This window comes from Canis aureus, chromosome 35, assembly GCF_053574225.1.
Source record: "Canis aureus isolate CA01 chromosome 35, VMU_Caureus_v.1.0, whole genome shotgun sequence".
Taxonomy (NCBI): Eukaryota; Metazoa; Chordata; class Mammalia; order Carnivora; family Canidae; genus Canis; species Canis aureus.
Genome location: NC_135645.1, coordinates 14,662,831 through 14,678,276, shown reverse-complemented (window position 1 = coordinate 14,678,276; position 15,446 = coordinate 14,662,831). Strand labels below are relative to the sequence as shown.

General features: G+C 44.1%; 1 protein-coding gene across 1 annotated transcript in view; it reads left to right on the top strand.

Annotated features, from left to right (window-relative positions):
- TMPRSS7 (transmembrane serine protease 7) overlaps positions 1–15,135 on the top strand; it is a 34,855-nt gene extending 19,720 nt beyond the window's left edge. Inside the window, exons 10-17 of the mRNA XM_077883869.1 lie at positions 2,194–2,330; positions 4,228–4,335; positions 6,878–6,988; positions 7,813–7,929; positions 8,820–8,991; positions 11,157–11,425; positions 13,000–13,136; positions 14,941–15,135. Coding sequence (XP_077739995.1) covers positions 2,194–2,330; positions 4,228–4,335; positions 6,878–6,988; positions 7,813–7,929; positions 8,820–8,991; positions 11,157–11,425; positions 13,000–13,136; positions 14,941–15,111 — 1,222 coding nt within the window. The 3' untranslated portion in view covers positions 15,112–15,135. The remainder of the gene's footprint in view (positions 1–2,193; positions 2,331–4,227; positions 4,336–6,877; positions 6,989–7,812; positions 7,930–8,819; positions 8,992–11,156; positions 11,426–12,999; positions 13,137–14,940) is intronic.
- Positions 15,136–15,446: the final 311 nt, after the last annotated feature.

Sequence of the window (15,446 nt, the reverse complement as noted above, 5' to 3'; positions counted from 1 at the left end):
AAAAAGAAATACTAAAAAAAAAAAAAAAATGATTGCTTTGGAAATGACATTAGATGGATAAATACTACAGAATGTGATCCCCCTCCAAGTTTTAAGAATACTGCATTCTGATATTTAATTAGATTGAGGTCTAGAAAACAAATCTTTCTAATTCTTTTATAAAGTTGTAGGCATAAGATAGAGCTATGCTTTCAAAATGCGATACCATTTTTTTTTTTTGTCCTAAGTAACAACCCCACCACCCACAAAGTGTGCTGCCCAACTATGAGCAAGATCTTCTCCCAAGCCATCAATACCAGGAAAGCTCTCTGTCCTAAATACTTTCTCTGAAGGGCCAGCTCTTCACTTTATCTTGCGGGTTGGCTGAAATCCTATCAGATTCCTTTGATGCTAGTTGCACCGGTAGGACTTAAACACCAGGCCTTCCCATTATCAGTTCTCTTCATCTAAAAAGGAAAGACTCTAATTGAACTAATTTCTGACACCTTGCTGAAATGTTGCCTAAAGGCGTTGGGTTTGTAATGGGGAAGTAGGAGAAGGTAATGCTGACACCAGGAAGCCTAGTGCTCCTGAGTTCAGAGAACTCCAGGATGGGGTGTGCATGCTCAGGGCAGCTAGGATGCAGCAAGTGAGCCCTGGAGGCATGGATGTCCTTCCTGTGATATTTTGCAGAGCAAAGTTCCTGATGGGAAAGCTAGTAGTATGCTAGAAAGTACTAGTGTTTTAGTACCAGGCAGACTTGTATCCTAATCCTGCTTCTACTTTCTTGCTATTTTGAACCTTAACGCTTTACTTCACCCGTTTAACTTCTGTTTTCTTTCATGTGTCTGTACCTGTAAGCCAATTCTTGCTGGTTTCTCCAATTTCTCACTTTTTTTTTTTTTAACTTTTGTTCCTTTGGCTACCACTATGCCCCCATTCTATACTGTTCCCCTCTAAACTTCAGCCTAAGCATGGATTCAAAGATCCCTTTTTTCTTACTCCTTAACATCCCAGTATGATGTTATTATTATAACTAAGATGTGATTCATCTTTGTTAGAAAGCTCTAGTAAATGTTAATGGAAAACACAAATAAAATCACTATGAGACCCAAATGACAATGATCATGTTTTTGGCACACAGGATTTGGATGCCAAGATGACCAATTGGAGTAGACCCTGGCCCCAAAAGGTTAATGTGGACTTCAGGTGCCTCTCAGAGCCTGGGTCCCACTTGGGACCACCTACCTCTAGCAGCTTTCTCTTCCTCTGTTCCTAGAGCTGGTCTATCAGCCCATCAGGGCCTAAGCTTTAGCCAGCTGTAAAAGAATCCTCTCGAAATATATGTGAACACTTTCCTTCTTTGGACCTTAAGATCACTACTTCTGTGGTTGTCCCACTGAAAGCCAGTGTCTGATCCATGGAACTTTCGTGGTTCCCAAGTGCCTTTAGGGGCCAGGAGTGATTGGCATTCACAGATTCCAGTGGAGGATGTCCCTCCTGGCCCCCGTGTGTTTGCTATTTCCCTTTGAGACCTTGCAGGTTTCACCCTGCGAAGAGCTTTGCCTACACACAGCAGAGACCTAACTTATCATGGGCCCCCAGCAGAGTAGAATTTCATGTTCTACTAATCACCCTGCTTGAATAAGAATTACTAACAAGAGGGGCATTTTCTCTTAGGTACAAGAAGTAAGAAAAATCAAGGGGAGGAAATATTGCAGACAGACCTTACTGCTTTGAAATTTAACAAGGACAAGCCTCAAAGTGCACGTTGGTTTTCAATTTAGTTTGAAAAAATATTGTGTTTTGCTTTAAGTACTGCTGGGACTCTTTGCACACTTTCAGCCTGAGCTCATGAATTCTATTCTGTTCCGTGGAGAGGTTTGTGGGCAAAAGCAGACAATTCTTGTTGTTAATGGTTATTGACGCAGAAGAAAGAGAGGAGCCCTATTTCTTCTGATTACAAGTATTGGTGAGGAAAACAGTAGGTAAGAGTCAGTAGTATCGCTGTTGTATTTAGCAGAGTGGAAAATCAAGGGGACAGAAGTTACTCCATCACAGTCACTTAACAGACTGGGTAACTACCATTAGCTCTGTATACGCATCTCCGCTTGTGAAGCCCAGAGTACGAAACCATCAACGTGTTCATGGTCACTGGGGGTGCAGTTGACAGGGCCTCATGCCACACCTCTTCCCTGACTCTTATCTCCTCAGGTACTGTGGTTCCTACATGGATCACCAGACGATCTTCCGAGTGCCCAGCCCACTCGTTCACGTTCAGCTGCAGTGCAGTTCAAGGCTTTCCGACAAGCCACTTTTGGTGGAATATGGCAGTTACAACATCAGTCAACGTAAGCCTGGGATGAACTCTTTAGAAAATCTTCACAAATGGTTAAACAGAGCCTAATACTTTGTAGCTCTAAACCTTGAGAAATTAAGGAGTAAAAAGGGATTTATTTATTTATTAATACTTATTAGTATTAATATGTAAATAAACACACTATAAATATATGTCATATAAACAAAATACATAATAAATGAAACCAGAAAAGTATGTATTTGTGACTGCTACAGTTTAAATTATAGGAGAAATAATATAATTATTTATTACAATTGAAAAGTAGTTTTTTGCATTATTCCTATAATATGGGACAAACCCATTTATTGAAGTATTGTTCCTGCTACTCATAAATTTTTGTATATATGACGTTTATACCAACATTTGGTGGATCAGAAGGCAACTGTTGTGACTTACTTAGGCCCGTAACGCATCGGGAGAGCTGGTCGGTCAAGGAGAGTTCGAACATCAGCCCCAAGATGTCACACTTTACATGAAGAACCACAGGAACGGTGGCCAGGAAGTGGCCAGTGGTGAAGGCAGTGTTTGAGGGAAGTCTTCAGAACTGGAGACAGTAGATATTGACTCAGGAAATTCTCAACCCGTTTTAAAAGGGGAAAAGTAAGAAAGTAAGGGTGAACCATAAAGGGGTCCATGAGGTTACGACTTGAGAGAAGGCTCGTGTAGAACCTTTCTTCTTTGGCAATATACCTGCTTCTGGATCTGGAATATTACACTTCTGAATATCAGAATATTACAATTCCCAGCAAGAACTACAGGTAAATAGTGAGCCATCTTATTTTCAACTGTTTTTTCAAAGCATGAGTATTTTCTAGAAACTCACCGTCCCCATCATGTGCCAGTGAAATAGTTGTTGACCTGACCGCATGTTTCCCCCCATTCTTATGCACAAGGGGAGTGTCCTGATCTATTCCTGATACTTTAACAAAATATCACAGCCTGGGTAGCTTATAAAGAACAGAAATTTGTTTCTCACAGTTCTGGAGGCTGGAAGTCTGAGATCAGAATGGTCAGGTGAGGGCTCTGTTTGGGTCACAGACTTCCTATATCCTCACATGGTGGAAGAGGGTGAGGGACCTCCTCGGGGCCTCTTTTTATAAAGGCATTAATCTTATTCATGAGGCCTCTGCCTTCAACACTTAATTCCCTCCCACAGGCCCTACTTCCTAATATCATCACATTGGGTGCTAGGATTTCAACAAATTAGTTTGTGGGGACACAAACATTCAGACCATAGCAGCAGAGAAGGATTTATTATTTCTAATATATTTAGTAATAAGCCCAGGATTTATGATTCAAGATCAGTCAGGGAATGGATCTTTGATGAGTAGCCCGGGTGAGGTGACCTGGGAGGTAGAAGGCAGGAGTCCTGAGTTTTGAGGCCAGTTGCTAATCTCTCTAGGTCCAAGTGTCTAAGAGAGCAGTGGCTACTAATGTATTTGGGGACAGAGATAATTGATAATGTAATTAAAAGCACAGACTCCTCAGAACAGTGCGTCTGATCATATAGGATTCAGAGATACCAGAAGGCCATTTGTAATTCCCTGGGGAGTCTTAAAGATTGCACACTAAGAGTGCTGGACTCTCTAAACCATATTCCGGCTTAAGCTATCTCCGAGTCACAGACAAAGCCGGGTTGCTGAGGGAAACATGTAAGTAGTAGAAAGTTTGTACACGTGACTTGGATGCAACGTCCACTTTCTTTGTTCTCCTAAATCACCTATTTGTCTTTCATTGACGGCCCATAGTTGGATTTGGTGGAGAAATCGTATAATTACTATTGCAACATTGCCAATTCCTTAACCACCTAATACTTCATAGTCCTTTGTTCATGTGGCCTAATGACTTTTAGAGACTCACAAAGACTTCCTGTGTTTTATTGTCTCTAGCCTGTCCTGTTGGATCTTTTAGATGCTCGTCTGGTTTGTGTGTCCCTCAGGCCCAGCGATGTGATGGAGTAAATGACTGCTTTGATGAAAGTGATGAACTTTTCTGTGGTGGGTATTCAAGTTGTACTATGGCTTTGTTAGGAATAAGTGAACTTTTCAGGGCCATTTTTGCTGTTGGCATATAACCTGGGTCTTTGCAGCTGGTGTCTATTGAGGCATAACAAGCTACCCCAAAACTCTGAGACTGACAACAATCATTTACTCTGGACCATGCATCCATGGGATGTTTGAGATATGACTGACGTAGGCTGGCCTCAGCTGGGTGGCTCTGCTCTAAGCAGTGGGTCCTTCTAAGCTTGGTTCTTCCCAGGTTGGGGTCAGGTGTAGTCCTCATGGCTGTTTTCCTCCTTGAACTAGTGGTAGAGCAAAGGAGGGGTGAGCAAAAACACATGGTTCTTCTTGAGTTCTGGGGGTGGAACTGGCACACCATCACATCATATTCTATCAGTCAAAGTGAGCCCTTTAGCTGAGGCCATAGTCAAGGGGCAGGCAAGTTTATCCTGCACACTTTGGGGCCATGGCAAGGGTAGAGGTGTATAATACTACCCCAGGGAGTGAGGATCTGTGGCTAGTAATTCAATGAACCACAGTCTTAAACCAACAATCCTATTTTAAAGCACAGATCTTTTATCTAGAGAGGAGCTCAGAATCTGCAGAAAAGTAAACGCTTTCAGCACATTCATTTATGGAGCACAGGTGTTGTGAATGAGAGAATTCTTATTATTACCGTTATTACCTGTATAGTTTGCAACAATGTCATACCTACAATCATTAAGGGCTAAGGTATTGGATATTCCTATTTTGGACAGAGATTCTCTCTCTTGGTTTTTCATTACTATGTGCACATCATTCCTGAATCTATCTCCAGTTTCAGGGAGTAATATGGGGAGGATAGTTCACCAGACCATATGACACCATTGGCAACACTTTCTCCTAAAGACCCAGAGTTTAATTCAAATATAATTACAATGGTGAAGCTATTTAGTTTCTTTCATATTCTTGGAGAAATATTACATACAGTTAATATAACTATGAAAAATTATATTCATGAAAAATAACTTATGGCTCTACACCTTCGGATTTTTTTTTGACAAAACAAAATAAAACTCTCTTAACTTATGGTTCATTGACCTTTTCAATTTATCGGGTTTTCTGTTGCTTAAGCAAATAAATACTGCCTATTATATAGTGAGTGAGGCTGCTGGTGTTTTTTTACATTATTATCATTCCTTGCTATGATGCTTCAGATAGAAGGGATTATTCTTGCTTTTTAAGGACTGTTTTTGGCAATCATTTTTGTCATTGTGCCATTTTACAAAGTGTTCTCTAGGAGTCAGCTAGGTCCACCCAGCTCAATGAGCTAGTTCAGGGCAGCAGCGTCCTCCCCTGCTCCCCCTGACCCCTAACAAAAGATGCCACTGAAAAAAAAAAAAAAAAAACCAAGAGCAGATAACAAAAATGATCACTTTTCACAACACCAGACATGTCTAAGGAATCACACCTCCCAGAGGTGCTTACTGATATAACTGCACCTGTCACTTGTCCAAAGGCAATTCCTGAAAATATTCCAAAGAAGAAAAATTGTGATAATTCACAGTGGTGTTTCTTAATTCAGGAAACGGGTCCCTTGGGACAAAATCATTTTAAAGAGAGGGTTCCTTCCACACAGACTACAAGCCTGTTGTCCTTTAAGACTCATAACTGTAAATCTAGTCAGGAAAACTTAATATTTTAAAATTCTTTTTATTTTTTAAATTTTATTTATTTATTTGACAGTGAGAGAGAGAGACAGAGAGCGAGCAAAAGCAGGGGGACAGTAGGCAGAGGGAGAGGGAGGAGCAGGCTTCCCCTGCAGCAGATAGCCCGATGTGGGGCTCGATCCCAGGACCCCGGGATGATGACCCAAGCCAAAGGCAGACACCCAACCGACTGAGCCACCCAGGTGCCCCAACTGAAGAAAACTTTGGACTCAGGGGCTTGAGGTACAGAGATGAGTAAGACAAAAATCGATAAGGACACTCCCACTTTTGTTTAGGAGGGCAGACAAGTTCAATTTCATTTATTTATTCATTCATTCATTCATTCATTCATTCATTTAATTTTTTTAAAAGATTTTATTTATTTATTCATGAGAGACACACACACACACGCACACAGAGAGAGAGAGAGGCAGAGACACAGGCAGAGGGAGAAGCAGGCCCCATGCAGGGAGCCCAGCGCGGGACTCGATCTCGTGACCCCAGGATCAGGCCCTGGGCTGCAGGCAGCGCTAAACTGCTGAGCCACCCGGGCTGCCCATTCATTTAATTTTTTAAGAGAGAGGGGGTGCAGAGGGAGAGAGCATCTCAGGCAGGCTCGCCCCGAGACAAGCAAGCCCTGGAGCCGGAATCCCGGGTCCGAGCTGACTGAGTCACCCAGGTGGCGCAGGCAAGCTCAGTCTCGATAGCGGCCTAGGATTTGGATTTTTCCCTAAAGCAACACAGCACAACACAAAACACAACACAGCAACCACCTGACGCTGCCCTGAGCTGCAGGTAAGCGAAGGCGCAGCGCCGTGGAGGGCACGCTGCTCAGTCCGCTCTCGTTCCAGCGTCGCTCCCGCCCGCCTGCAACGCCAGCTCCTTCAGGCGGCTCGGCCCCCTGCTCTGCGACGGCTTCAGGGACTGCGACGACGGCCGGGATGAGCACAACTGCACCCAGAGTGAGGGACGGCCCCCTGCCCGCTGCTCCTCCTCCTGGACACCCTTCTAAGTCAGAGCCCAAGTACCTGGGGGGGGGAGGGGAGTCAGGGCAACGGACGTGCCTCAGTTTCCCCAAGACTTAACCCAGTTGTAACACGGAAGATCCCTGTTCCCTGGAACCCGCTGGGCCGCAGGCAAAATGGGAACAGTTGGTCACTATTGGAGTTGAATGTGTGTGCTGAGTGTGTGTGTGTGTGTGTGTGTGTGTCCTTGTGACTACTGGAAGGTTTTCATCACTTAGTTGCTTTTAATGTTGCTGGAGAGTAAAGGACGCTGAGGATGTGATGCCAGGGACTGTGATGGGACACGTTCTGTTGTAGCCCCCGCAGAAACACCCACCATTCGAGTTGTGAACAAATGGGCTGTGCCTCGCAGAGTCTGCCCATTTTCCCCATAATGGCATAAAAGGACTGAGTAGGGAGTTGATTTTTACTGAAAATTTTCTTGGAGAATAAGACAAAATAATGGATAGCAAAGGGGCCATGGCCTAGAGCAACTAATAGGGCCAACTGCCTTGCATCTCACCTCTAGTGGAAGAAAGGAGGGGCCATCGGATTGATCTCAACAATCAATCAATCAATTGCCTCCCTGCCTGCCTCCCAGGGGCTCTGCTGAGGTGAGGGGACTGGTCACTGGGGGCTTCCTCCGTCGCCCTCTGCTGTGTTTCCCAGAGCAGCAAATGCTGATGCGGTGGCTAAACTACTCTTGGAGGACAGAGTGAGTGCCACTCAGTCAAGTCTGTTTCTGAGCAGGAAAAACTCTTCCCTCTTTTATTCCTTTTTAGGCATTCCATGTAGCAACAGAACTTTTAAATGTGGCAATGACATTTGCTTTAGGAAGCAAAATGCACAGTGTGATGGGACTGTGGATTGCCCAGACGGAAGCGACGAAGAAGGCTGCAGTGAGTAGAAATACGTTCCTTCCGACTCCCTATGCATCCTCCTCCGTTTCCAGTTGTTCCTTTTCATTCCCTTCCGGGGGTAAATCTCCCTGGCAAAAGTTGGGGTCCAGGGAAGAATAGTAAATATTGGTGAACTGCATCTGACACGGTTTCTCAGAATTAAAAACTCTGGAGTGGATTTTGTCTGCTTTCTTGACAACTAGCATTAAAGCATCAGATGTCTATAATGAGAACTTTCACTTTCTGATAACTCTAATCAAGGGAGAAGCTCCTAAGTGAGAAGTCCATGAGAAAGGAGATGTCCTGGAACAGTGGATGACGGTTGCTTAGGCCTTAAGTTATAATCGGTACCAAGTGCTGCTTCTCTCTTTGGCTGTGACTTGAGAACTGTAATCTGCCGCATGTTATTACGTGGTCTCTAACTGGCCAGCTGGCAACATGTTATGCATCTTTATCCACACAATTTACCCTGGAAAATAATTGTTCTGATAACAACTTTTTCTTAATAGGTTTTCATTTGAAATTTAAAAATTTCTCTTCCAAATGCTTTCTCTCAAATCAGCACACCTCCGAAGACAAGCTCAGTTCTGTTGCCTTTGGACTTAATCTGTAATAATCTGAGCCCCACCACCACTGCTCATATCAGGGCAGCTACTGCTAACAAGTCCCGTCTTCCTTGAGTAAATGTACTTTATCGTATGGAGACTCTGTGTCCGAGCCTGTTCTCAGGAGGGAGGAAGTGGTTTGCCGGTGCCTTTTCTCTAGATAAGCAAGAGGTTTCCAGTTGCTTGCCTGGTGCATCAGTTCTCAATGCAGCTCTAAACCTGACTTAATTTCCAGTTTTTCTTCCAAGTCGGCTTTTAAATCATGTGACCCTTCCTTTCCTAAAGGTTGCAGCAGGAGTTCCTCCGCCCTCCACCGCATCATTGGGGGCACTGACACCCGGGAAGGGGGTTGGCCGTGGCAAGTCAGCCTCCACTTTGTCGGATCAGCCTACTGCGCAGCCTCGGTAATCTCCAGGGAGTGGCTTCTTTCTGCAGCCCATTGTTTCCATGGAAACAGGTAGGGCATCTCAGTTCTTACTCTAAGGTCACACTCTGGGATCACAGACCATACATCTGCCCTCGGGTTGTGGAAGGAAACTGCCTGCTGGGGACATTTGATCAATTCAAATGGTGTGTGTGTGTGTGTGTGTGTGTGTGTGTGTGTGTGTGTGGAGAATGGGCACTGGACTTCTATTTAAAGTGGACGGGTAATGACTCTGCACCCAGTTTCCAAAGTGGCGGTTGGAGGGAGGGTTCCCACACCACTAAGAAATTCTCTGACACCAGTTGAGTGTCTTACAATTTAACTCAATTCTGACCCTGTCTGCCTGCAGATAGCATCAGATTAAACAGGTGAAGGGCTCATACCTACGAGACAGTCCCTCTTCCCCGACTTCCGACGCCAGTTATAAGTCCAGGTTATCACCATACGTCTGGCTTAACAGCTATCAGTTGGAGAGTCCATCCATCCCTTCCTTGGGTTCAATTAATATGCTAGAGCAGTTCATAGGACTCAGAAAAACATTTTACTTTCTAGATCCCTGTTAATTGGAAAAGGGTATAACTCAGGAACAACCAGTTGGAAGAGAGGCATGGGGCAAGGTTTGGGGAAAGGGTAAGGAGCTGTCATGCCCGCTCCAGGTGTGCTACTCTCCCTGAGCTACTCTCCCTGAATCTCCACCTGTTAAATAGCCTTGAAGCTCTCTGAACCGTGTCCTCTTGGTTGCTTATGGACGCCTCATTACACAGGCATGATTGATTAAATCATTGGCGTTGGCGATGGATTCAATCTCCAGTCTGTCTCTCCTCTTTAGGGGTCAGCAAGTGTCTGGGACTGAAAGGTCAAACCCTCCAGTCACATAGTTGGTTCTCCTGGCAACCAGCTGCCAACCTTAGGTGGGGTCTGACAGTCACTCATTAACACAGCAAGGCAACAAAAGACAGCTTTGTGGCTCTAGTCACTTGGGAAACTCCAAGGGTGTTTAGGAGCTCTGCCAGAAACAAGATAAATACCAAATAGATATTTATTATAAATCACAATATCACAGAGGGGAATCAAGCAAAGGTCCATTATTAGGGTTGGCATTGGAAGGGCTCTGTCTGCCTTTACCAATGGGATTATTATGGGGAAGATCCTCTTCCAGCTAAGGGCGAAAGGGAAGCTTAGAACAAATCACTTCACTTCAAAGGTAACCTTATTTAGAATCTACTAGTCTTAGGTACAAAAATATATCATTCATTTCTCATTCTGAATTTTTAAAAGTATAATATGTCAGTCAATTTATACAATTTAAGTATTTGCTTCTTTTGGAAATTATAGAATTCACGTTCATGACTAAAATGGCTATGCTTCTGTTTGATCATTAGTCTTCTATACTATGACACTGCTCCGAGTACTATGTTAACCTAAATACTCTCCCGAGTCCCCAGCGCCACCCATGAGATGTTAGCTAAGCAGATTTGGGGCTATCCTCTTTGGACTCTGTCCCTATATTTCTTGCAAAGCTTTTGCAAGGTCTTCACCCCTCTAGAGCAAGGCTGCTATGCAGGTGGAGATGGCTGCCTCACATGGAGACTACAAGACCCTCAGTGACTGACTGTGCAAGGCCACAGAGGTCAGAAGTAGAGTTCTGGAAGGGGTGACAAAGAAAGAGTGGGGCCCCTGTGAATGGTCATGCTTGAGCAGTGATAGCAGTGATCTTTCAGGCTTATGGTAGATGACAAGAAGGAATTTCATTAAATTCCTGTTTATTGAACTTTCATTTCTAAACTATCTTGGAATTAATATCATTGGAATTTGGTAAAAGGATCCCCAGACCACTGTCCCCATCAAATGCCTATCTCAGCATGAATAGGAGAATGTAACAAATTAATTCCAGTCACGTTCTTGACCTGTATGTGGTTCATGAGACGGCAAGGGCAACAGAATTTCTAGCAATTCCTTAGGATGGGTGAGGGCACCACCCCTACTACACCTTCCTTCATCTCTGGTTTTACTAGGAGACAAAGGAGGCTCAGAAAAGTTGTGCTTTTGCCACGTCCATGGACAGAGCCAGGGGCTACGATAGGAACCGGAAGGCAGGCCTCCTTCCCTCAGCCCTCATCTGCCTGCAGAGGGCTTGTGTCCAAACCTTGGATGGTTCTCCAGGCCACTGACTTCATGCTTCCTTCCTTTTCTACCAGGCTGTCAGACCCCACGCCATGGACCGCGCACCTCGGGATGTATGTGCAAGGGAATGCCAAGTTCATCTCCCCGGTGAAAAGAATTGTGGTTCATGAGTACTATAACAGTCAGACCTTTGACTATGATATTGCCCTGCTACAGCTCAGTACGGCCTGGCCTGAGACCCTGAAACAGCTCATTCAGCCCATATGCATCCCTCCTGCCGGCCAGAAAGTGCGCAGTGGGGAGAAGTGCTGGGTAACTGGCTGGGGGCGCAGGCACGAAGCAGGTGTGTGTAGAGTGAATGGTCATGCCCTCCCCTTCCAGATAGTACAGCCTGGGTTGATGTAGTGCTTTGGGGCTCATGGAGTAGTTTTGCATACGGTCTCACTCAAGCCTCCTGATAATTCTAGGAAGTAGAATAGAGGAAAATGTTATTAAATCCTATTTTATGATGTTTTTCCCTTTCCCTCAGAAGAAGCAAGACCCGCCTCAATAAGGGGCGGAGGGGTCTATGGGCAAGACAAGATTGAGTAGATACATAGATACTATGGGCCCTTTTCAAACTTGAGGGGGTTGCTAGGTTTTCTGCTATCGAAGAGCAATTCCTCACTACTTTTAGGTTCCCTTTCATCCAAAGAAATGATTCCTTTTCTTAAAGAAGAGGAAGACATCCATGACCAACCCCTCTCCCCACCCAAAACACACAGTCTATTATGTCAAATCACAGGCAACTGTCTGGAGGATTATGTGAGTATTCCCTTCACAAAGGCAACTCGTCAGGTAGATGAGAGTTGGGATGGAAAACCAGCCGGCTCTTAGCTCCCCGGACTGCCCATTCAGGCCTGAAGGTTACACCAGCCTCAATCTGTCCACCCAGAGGGGTCGCCTCTTTACAATCCCTTCACCAGAGCAGGCGCCTCTGCCATTATGCACAAAGGTCAGAGTGGTAGGGAAAATTCCCTACATCCGCTCTGTCAAGGTGTTTCATTCATGGCCGATTCCCAGTGTGCAGTAAGGGGAAGAAGCCACAGCTCTGTGAGCGCCTCCCCAGAGGCTCGTACTGACGCTTTCCATTCACCTCCCATGCATCTCAGATTCCCATGCAGCCCTTTCCAAGGGTTTAGGACAGATGCATTTTCTGCAAATCTTGAATCTTACCCTTGGCCTCGTCTCTAAAGTTTTATTGTGGGCAGTCTCTCCCGGCCTCACTGCCTGCATGTGCCCTCATATGGCCTGCTGGGGTCTCAGAGCCCTAATGAGGGAGGGGGGCTCACAGCTCCAACACCTGTAACCTATCAGGACAGTGCTTGGGGCTCTAATTACAATATCCTATCTCACAGGAGGGAAGAGTCTGTTCAACCAGCTTCTCATGAGACATTTTCTTTATAAGCATGACTGTGTTTATTTTTCTGAATCATTGTAGCCAGACAGGATAAGAAAGAAGGGAAAGGGCTATAGCAAAACATATTTTTATAGTTCCCAGGACTCCATACGTCGGTTTTGCTGCTCCATTTAAGGGGTAGGCCTCTCGACCAGTAAGTATTGGTAACAGTTGGGACTCACAGTCCTATGGAAAGCAGGAAGTACACAGTTAAGGAGGATGGCTCAGTGGCTCAGATGATTGAGTCAGAAGTTGGGTCTGAATCCTGCTCTATTACCTGCAAGGTGTGTGCGCCATGGGGCACTCCCTCTAACCTCCTCCTCAGCCTCTATTTATTCACCAGCAAAATGACGATTATAAGAGAATTTACATAAAAAATTGTTATGAGGATAAAAGGAGATAATGTGAGTAGATGGTCTAATAACACCCTGAATAAGTGTAATCATTACCATGATTTCTACTTTCAATGTGTTTTCCAGACAATAAAGGCTCCCCTGTTTTGCAGCAAGCAGAGGTAGAACTCATTGACCAAACCCTCTGCGTTTCCACCTATGGGATCATCACTTCACGGATGCTCTGTGCGGGGGTCATGTCAGGGAAGAGAGATGCTTGCAGGGTAAGTCATCGTACCTTTCCTCTACCAGGCTGTTATACTTTCCATAAATACTTTCACGTTTAACTTGCACAACACTGGGAAATAACCAGGACAAATATTTCCCTTAATTCAGATATTAATTATAATCTAATTGTCTAAGATCAGGGAAAGGGGATTAAATAATTAGGTCTATAAAACTCCGTTTTCTAGTTCCCATGTATTTTCCTCCAGCATTTAGAAAATGAAGTTGGGGTTGATCTTTCTGCCATGATTTATTTTCTGATAACCCAAAACTGAAAAGCAGTTCTCTCCCTCTACTCCACGCGCCCCCGTCTCCCCCCGACACACACAGTGTTTTAGGGTGGCTACCAACCATTTCCCTTCTGAAATACCAGGGTTTTATTCACTTGCTCCTTTGATGCATAGGCTGGGGGAAGGGAAAGAGGAGTGGGAGAGGTGATGGAGGACACTCATTTTATGCCTCTGATAAGGCCTCCCGACAGCGGTAAAGTTGGAGTTCATCTTCCTGGGGACGTTTCTAGGTCTCAGATTCCAATCTATGCAGAGAGCTATATGATTGCCAAAAAGTGAACAGATTATTTAGAGGATGGAGAGGGCTGTGGCAGCTGTTCCCACATCTCTCCACAATCTTATCCACCATGCCACAAAGACTCATTTTATTATAATAATGGATTTTATCTTCTGAGCTCCTATTCTGTGGCAAGCACAGTGCTAGATCCTTTACATAAATGCAATCAAGTTTTTATTTCATGCCCATTTTACAGAAGAGGAAACAGGGACACAGAGAGGGTAAGCAAATTACCCAAAGTCACACAGCTAGTAAGTAAATGCCTGAGCTGGAATGTGAACCCCTATCTCTCTAATGCTAAAGCTCCTATGTTTTGGCTGCTTCCTGAGACTAGTCAGTTATACAGTCCTCTTCCACGTAGTCACCAGAGTTTACAGGTCAAGTTAGACTTAGTAGAGCTGGTGTGGCAGTAATTAAAATAAAGAGCCCAGTTTCTCTACTAGTCAGAATTTACCTAATCAGGGTTCGAATTGGGGAGTGGGATTCAGGGGCAGATTCAGAATGCTTTTTTTATCTTTGCCTCTAGCTAAGTTGCAGCTTTACCTGTCCTCCAGACTAGAAACATAAAGCCCAGATGTTATAATTTAAAGGATGACACTATGGGAATTATGTTTAAACTTTGAATTAGTTTTGCCTTTGCCTTGTGGAGTTATCAGAAGGGACTCTCAAATGAGGGTGATTTGTCCGCGATGTCTATGGCCCAGTGAGCCATAGGGATTACCTGGAGCTAACCAAGTGAGGCCTCTTCTGGAACCAGCCACTCAGTTTGCACGGCTCAGAGGCAGAGGTCAACTTTCCAAGATGACTGTGCCTCATAAGGTTGTTGTCAGGGCTAAAAGACCCAAAACAGTGTTTGGCAGACATCTCATGCTGAATAAATGTTATCCATTATTACTATTACTACTACTACTATGGCCACCTCCGCTACTGTTGAGGTTCGTTCTTTGTTTGGGGTTTGTGAGAGCTGTTTCCTCTACAGGAATATTCTAAAGATATTCTCAGCCAGAGGATTATATTTCTTGTGATAAATGCAGCTTTTTGATTTTAGGAAGAATAGTTCTAAACTGACATTAGAAGCTCGCATTATTTCCTGACTCTTCTCCAAACTGCATTGTAATTAGCCAAGTGAAAACTTTCCAGAATGGGGGTTTTGATACAGTCCATTATACTCATTAATGACAAAATTGGTGCTCACGGGAGAAAGACACTTCATACTTGCATTCTCTTCCTGTGTAGGGAGATTCGGGTGGACCTTTATCTTGTAGAAGAACCAGTGATGGACAATGGATTTTGACTGGCATCGTTAGCTGGGGACATGGATGTGGAAGACCAAACTTTCCTGGTGTTTACACAAGAGTGTCAAACTTTGTTCCCTGGATTCATAAATATGTCCCTTCTCTTTTGTAAAAGTACAAGTTGGAGTTTTGACTATGATTTCTGTGACAGATTCTTTAAAAAAGAATTCAGTAATTATCCTTGAAATGAGACCCAATTTTTTTATCTGTAAATTTCAGCTTGCATACATTTAGTATTTATCGAACGACAAAGAGATTTACATGTATTTTATTCCATGAAAAATTGCCTCAAGGGTAGAGCTGTATTCATCTTTAAGCATCAAAAGGTCATTGATTCAGAAATGGAGGAAACCTAAAGTAAAGTCATGAATCAAGACTCTAAAATAAGAAATAGGTGAGCTGCTCAGAAATCCATTCTTTAACTTATGTTTCTATTCAAGATATGGA